General features: G+C 42.3%; 1 protein-coding gene across 1 annotated transcript; it reads right to left on the bottom strand.

Annotated features, from left to right (window-relative positions):
• Positions 1 to 757: 757 nt before the first annotated feature.
• LOC311041669 (chymotrypsin A-like) lies at positions 758 to 4,893 on the bottom strand. The gene is made up of 7 exons (XM_084052151.1): positions 4,722 to 4,893; positions 2,666 to 2,769; positions 2,141 to 2,220; positions 1,947 to 2,025; positions 1,486 to 1,666; positions 1,019 to 1,152; positions 758 to 938 (listed from the first exon to the last, which is right to left on the bottom strand). Exons 1-7 carry the CDS (start codon positions 4,873 to 4,875, stop codon positions 777 to 779), a joined length of 894 nt encoding a protein of 297 aa, XP_083908277.1. The 5' UTR covers positions 4,876 to 4,893; the 3' UTR covers positions 758 to 776.
• Between the last annotated feature and the right edge of the window lie 2,023 nt (positions 4,894 to 6,916).

The following is a 6,916-nucleotide window of genomic DNA, read 5'->3' as shown; positions in this document are numbered from 1 at the left end:
GCCAATTCAGAACCTCTGCCCCATTTTTTTCACAAGGGCCTGTTATAGCGCCACCAGGAGGCCGATTTGTGCAAAACATTTTTTTACATTACTCCTACAGATTTTATCCAAACGTCATGCAAATTGGTACACAGTATCTCTATAGTCATGTGATCAACCCCAATCTGTCCGATTTCCCATATTCCATCATGATTGGCTAAGATTGGCTTCCAAAGTTTGAAGGATGGTCCATTTTGAACAAAATGCCTCAAATCATGAACACAGCTTGCAATTTCCGTGAAATTTCACACGCACATTCCCACTAGGCCGAGGAAGAAATGCCACCCATTTCCCATTGGCCTGTTATAGCGCCACCAGCAGGTCTAATTTAGCAAAACACATTTTTGGAACAAAATGCCTCAAATCATGAATGCATTGTCCGATTGCCGTGAAAGGCCTAAGAAGAAATGGCACCCTTTTCACATTGACCTATTATAGCGCCACCAGGAGGCTACAATAACGTACCTGACCTGGCGGAGACCTGTGCTCCGAGGAGCACTTTTTCTAGTTTAGATTTATTTTATTTAAGTTGATTCTACTGGTTTACACATTAAACTTAAACAGCTTCTCTCAGATATAATGGAAGAGTTAATGAATCCAAGATGTATTCATTCAAGCAATAAGCAATATGCATTTATCACTGTAATGGCACAATGGACAAATTCACTCAGGCATCGAATTGGTTGTAGTTTTATTTATTGTGAACTAGTGTAACTAGAGGGACAACGCTGACAGGTTTAGTTGGAAGCGATGGTCTGGTCCATCCAGGCACGCAGCTCGGTGACGCGGGCGTACACACCAGGCCTGGTGGGAGTGCAGGTTCCACTGCCCCAGGAGACGATACCAACCAGGGTCCAGGCTCCAGCCTTCTCACAGACCAGGGGGCCACCAGAGTCACCCTGAAAAAACAAGCGGTCGTGTTTCTTATGTGTTTTATGTCTAAATGTCATCTTGATGTTCCTCTCTCTGTGTCACTCACCATGCAGGAAGAGGCTCCAGAGGCTCCAGCACAGATCATCAGGTCGCTGATCTTGCTGCCCCAGAAACGTTTGCAATCCTCGTTGGTGAGGAGTGGGAGAGAAGCCTGCTGGAGCAGGGCAGGGGTGTCAGGAGCTGGAAAGAAAACACACATCATTCAAAAGTTAGGTTTGAGCTTTGAGACAAAACATACATATTTGTCATATTGTCTTATCGTTATGATTCATGATTTGTTCTTTGCTAGAAAATATGTTAGGTTTCATGAAATCATCTTGAAGCTTTGCTGTTTTTACAGAATTATATACTGAACAAGAGTATAGAATATTTGACGATAATTTGAGGATAAAGACATTGAGGATTGAGGATATCAGTTTGCTCCACTTGCCACTTTGACATCCTATTCTATTCTAGATAAATCCAGTCACTGTGGTCAGTGGATGAAAAATGTGTTTCCTGTCCTTCCCTCACCATTGTGGCGGGTCAGGCCCCATCCAGAGGTCACACACTTCATGCCACCAGCGAAGTAGTCACCAGTCTCAGCCACACACACGGGAGACACACGCATGCCCATCTTGGCAGGGCTGGCAAGCTTGATCAGCAGGATGTCATTGTTGATGGTGAATTGGTTGTAGCGGGGGTGCTTGAAGACCTATCAGAGAAATGACACAGTCAACTTAGCTGTTAGGAGAGATGTGTAAAAATCTTGTTTTGTGTTGTTTGTTGAGTAAATGCATGGCTTCAACTATATTTTCCAATCTGTAGCCAGGAACATGAAAAATGTCAACTAAAAAATTAAAGGGCAAATATGAAGTATTGTAAAGATTGTGTGAAGATTGAAGCCACAGTATCCTGATAATAGATGTACAGTAAGGAAATCATGTTGTGTCCCTCCCTATGCATGTCTTATAAAACAGAACACCATGTTGTACCTGTCCAACCCTCATGGTCTGGATGTCCTCAGAGTTGGAAGAACGATCGTGCTCGCCCAGGATCACACGGTGAGAAGTTCTGAAAAGGTTTCAAATGAAATGATGGTGGGTGTCTCACTTTTGGAAATGATACCCTATACTGCATGTGTTCTGTAATCAGAATATGCATTGCAGTGGGAGCTGGACTACTGTACCTGACATTGCAGTGGGCAGCAGTCACAACCCAGTTCTCGTTGACCAGAGATCCGCCACAGAAGTGGAAGCCGGTATAATCCTGAATTCAGATTGTATTTATTAGCAACCGTAGGATTGACATACTGTAATTTAGAGTGCCAAAGTCATTCAGCTATTCTGTCTTCCCTTTCACCCACACACACACACACACACACACACACACACACACACACACACACACACACACACACACACACACACACACACACACACACACACACACACACACACACACACACACACACACACACACACACACACACACACAGTAAACACTCCAGTTATCTATGATATGTCGTAGTAAAGAAAAAAGATGCTATATGGAATACATTCACTGCCCAGTGTGCCCACTCTATTATTGACAAAAAATAAAAAGTAACACACAGACGTGTCGATAAAAATGGAGATAGAGAGAGAGACAAATGTTAAATGTTAACATGTGTTAATTTTAAATAAATGTTAACAAGGTGGTTCTGTATAGTTACCTGCAGGGAGACCTGCCAGGGCCAGGAGTGGGGCACAGCCTCCTCACCGTTGACAATACGGGAGTATCCAGTGATTACTGGAGTGATGGCAGGAGAGCCACAGCCTGAAGACACATGAATGTTTCAAATAAATTAAATATTTAACTTGAACTTGGCTTGAACGCCAGTATGTTGTTGTATGTTTTATTATGTTGCAGACAGTATACTGTAAATTGTTCCAGATAAGACTTTTGCTGAAAAAAAAGAAACATGTTCTAAAACAAAATCTACTTGAAATTACTATTTAAAAAAAGGAAAGACAAAAAAGAAAAGGAAACAAGTACTTTCAGAGACCTGGAGCATCAAATGATTATACAGTTCACCTGTAGAATAAAGAACTAGCAGTGATCGGGGTTCCTGGAACTGAGAACCACTGCATACAATGAAAATATTGATAATCTGGTTCTGTAAGTTGTAAAAAGCACCCACAGGATTCTTGCACTCATATCCAAGCCCCTCAGCTGCCACTGAATGGCTTACATTTCATACAAACTTCCTATGGACACTTTTTAATTGTGTTGATTTTTATTGTGGAGTCGTGTTTAGTGTCTCATCTGCAGCCTTGGCTACAGCTGAGCCGCCATTCACAACTTCACAATTATAATCCTATGAAAACAGATATATATAGGTCTCTATCTGGACAGCGCTGTAGGTTATGGTGTCAACTTGGAAAACAAAATGTGAAAAAGATTCAGTGTAAATCCAAGCAGATTTTCCACTACATTTCCATTACATTGCTTCTTACTTGAGAAAACAGCTATTGATAATAAGAAGAATTAATAAAATAAAAAGTAGGAAATGTACAACTGCATGCTGGGTAACAGGGGAGGATCGGTGGATCAGATTACAGCACTTCCCCTTCCTGTCCCACCCACTAGAGGAGTTTACTTTCGATATTGCCCCAGTAAAGGCTTTGCCATTGTAGGGCGGATAACTTAACCACTTAAACCCCAGCATCCTTATTGTGGGGAAGGCTTTCGCAGAAAATAGCAGATCGCCAAGCTTTCAGAATCATATACTGTATCATGTTATAGGACTAATTATGGATAATGTGTGAGATAATCTTAATTACTGTATGTGTTGCTACAGTAGGTATATTAACTTATAAAATGTATATCATAATGTATTAGTTGATTTATATTGTTGTTTACAACCTAAATCTGCAAAGTAACCAGACGAGTAATAAATAAATAATAATAATAATATTTCTCTCTGAAATGTAGTGGAGATGTATTACTGTAGCAAGATATGAAAATAGTCAAGTAAAGTACAAGTTCTAAATTCTAGCTACTTAATATAGGCCTACTTGAGTAAATGGACTTCCCATCACTGGATTTTGCCACTAATTAATTAATGCTTCGGCGTACGATGGTTTGATGCATTGTCATGTCAGTGTGTACTGTTCAGGCCTTGTTCAACAGTTCAGGCCTTTTTCAACAGTCTAATGGTAGCCAGATGGTAACTGCATTGTGAGTTTGTAGATCTGCTATTTTCTAAGTGTTTCTCCTGTTATGACCTTGGCGAAAATAGCAGCTCTACGAGATCACAATGTGTTGCACGCTATTTTCAAAATATGGCTTAAGTGATTCATTCAAAATGTATTTTTGTAAGTATAGGCTCCCAGGAAGACACCAAATGGACACCAACGTGGAAAAAATGCCAGAGGCTTATTCATCATCATCATCATCATCAAAAGACTGAAAGACACCTCCGGGTGGTTTTACATTTTGGACTCATTCATTCAGCTCATGTCAGTGCTTTCAAAAATGAGAGACAGAGAGAGAGAGAGAGAGAGAGAGAGAGAGAGAGAGAGAGAGAGAGAGAGACAGAGAGACAGAGAGACAGAGAGACTGAGGCAGAGAGACCGAGAGACTGAGGCAGAGAGACAGAGACACAGAGAGAGAGAGAGGGAGAGAGACAGAGAGACAGACAGAGAGAGAGAGAGAGAGAGAGAGAGAGAGAGAGATGCAGAAATTGAGAATAGAGCTTGGATGTCAGCACATGCAGGTGTACTTACCATAGGCAGCGCCGACAAAGGCAAGAGAGAGAATCCACAGGAAGGCCATGATTTCAGCTTGAGTGACTCTAGCAGGTTGACTGCATGGTCTTTTATACTGGAACACAGGCTTCTTATCTCTTGGTGGGAGTTTGTACAGCTTAGAGCCATGCATTGAGCTAGAAAGAGTTGCATCATCTCAGCAATCCCCCGCGGGATGGAAAAGGTCACAGAAAAGAAAATCAAAAACATTATGTTACAGCAGTGGCAGATCATGTAAATGAACAATATTCATGTAATATTCAATAGTCAATCATTCATTGTGTTGCCCTCCTCGTGGTATGGTATCGATGTGCCAAAGAAGGCAGCGGACACCTTGAATAACATTTAAACAACATTTTAATGAGGATGAATGCTCTTTGTGTGAAATACAATTCTCTGCTGTGTAGCCAGGGCCGAATCTAGACTTCTTTGATTGGGGGGGGGGGGGGTGAAGAAATGTTGATGGGTCACTTTGATGGGTCACTCTTGCCCAACCCGGACGTTAGTGGCTGTGGCAAAATCAAAATTCTTATTTTTTTGGGGGATTAAAACAAAACGTTTTGTTGTTAAAATGTTAGAGCGTTATATTCTGATAGTAATCATTGCTAAAGAATGTTCGTTTAGTAACAGGAGTCTGTCTCTCCAGCTCTTAAAAAAACAGATTTGTTTTCAGGTAGGTGACACAATTTCAGCCAATCAGGAGAGAATACCCATTTATCAGCTTCATTTTTATAGTGTTCTAGTTCCAATTTTGTCTGCTCATGTATTTGTGTCATCACTTCCAATTTCACTTTAATTCAATCTGTATCCTGACTGAGTTATCTATCCTGATTGGATCAAATTGGTGTCCCAACCAGAAAATGCATTTTCTGTTTAATAAAGAGCTGGAGAGAGACATGGAGACACATGTTATGCAATGTATTTTACTTTTTGATGAGAACTATGCACGAAAACAAATTTCACCCACTTTTTTTTACTTCTGTAAACCTGTGATTCTTTCATGATGAGAAACAGTTCACTCAATGACCTGGTGACCTAAGATGACGTGTCGATGTAGTTGACAGCAGTTACTGGAAAGCAGGAGGTCAAGCAATATTCAATGTTCACGTTGACTCCTCCTCCTCCCACCCTGCATCTGAACTACTACAATTACTGGACTGCTTCCACCTCACATAGCACGTTGATGTCCCAACACACGACAAGGGACACACACTCCATCTTGTCATAAGTGACTCTGCCCTGATCAGCAACCTGCTGGTGTATGAGGGTGTGCCTGACCACAGGGTCATCTCAATGGAGCTGCCATTCCCCTCCCCCCACAACAAGCCCAAACGCCAAATCCATTTCAGGAACATAAAAAACATTAACCCTGACGCCATAGCCTTGGACCTCCATCATCTCTCCTCTACAACCCTCTCATCAGCCACTTAATCAGTTGACCTGTACAAATTTATCCTGAGCCGCCTCCTGGATCTTCACGACCCCATCAAAACAAAATCAGTCTTTCTCACGCTCCTTCCCCTGGTTTACCAGTGAGCTGCGGAATTGAAGGCAGCAGGCCGTGCCCTTGAGCGTCGTTACAAGGTGTCAGGGCTCACTGTCCACAGGCTGGCATACAGAGAGCATCGAAAGGCCTATTCAAAGGCCCTCAGAGACGCATGGTCAAAATTCTATTCCAACATTATCAGTTCCAGTAACTCCAAGCAACTTTTTTCCACCATAAATAACTTCCTCAAACCACAATCACCCACCCAGAGTGACACCACAGAGGATCCATGTAACAATTTCCTTGACTCCTTCAGGTCAAGGGTAAATACCATCCGTTCTGTTCTTTCTGTCTCCCCCACTCCACTTGTCCTGATTTCCCCCCCACAGCCAGGGATCTCCCAGCCTCTCCGCTGCTTCGCCAACATCGATCAGAGGTTGATGACACCATCAGCAAGATGAAACCTTCCACATGCGCCCTTGACCCCTTCACCACAGCTCTGGTAAAACCCCACATAACTGTGTCCCCTCATCACCAGCCGTTAAACACTCCCTCCAAGTTGGCCATGTCCCACCCGCTTTAAAGAGAGCCATCATTACACCCCTCCTGAAAAAAAACACCCTTGACCCGGAAGTTCATGCCAACTACAGGCCCATCTCTATTTCTAACTCAAAATAGACTATTTCTA

This window comes from Gymnoscopelus microlampas (genome assembly GCF_963454915.1).
Source record: "Gymnoscopelus microlampas genome assembly, chromosome: 1".
Classification (NCBI taxonomy): domain Eukaryota; kingdom Metazoa; phylum Chordata; class Actinopteri; order Myctophiformes; family Myctophidae; genus Gymnoscopelus; species Gymnoscopelus microlampas.
The sequence above is the reverse complement of the archived record's forward strand: the minus strand, read 5'-3'. Positions and strand labels throughout refer to the sequence as shown.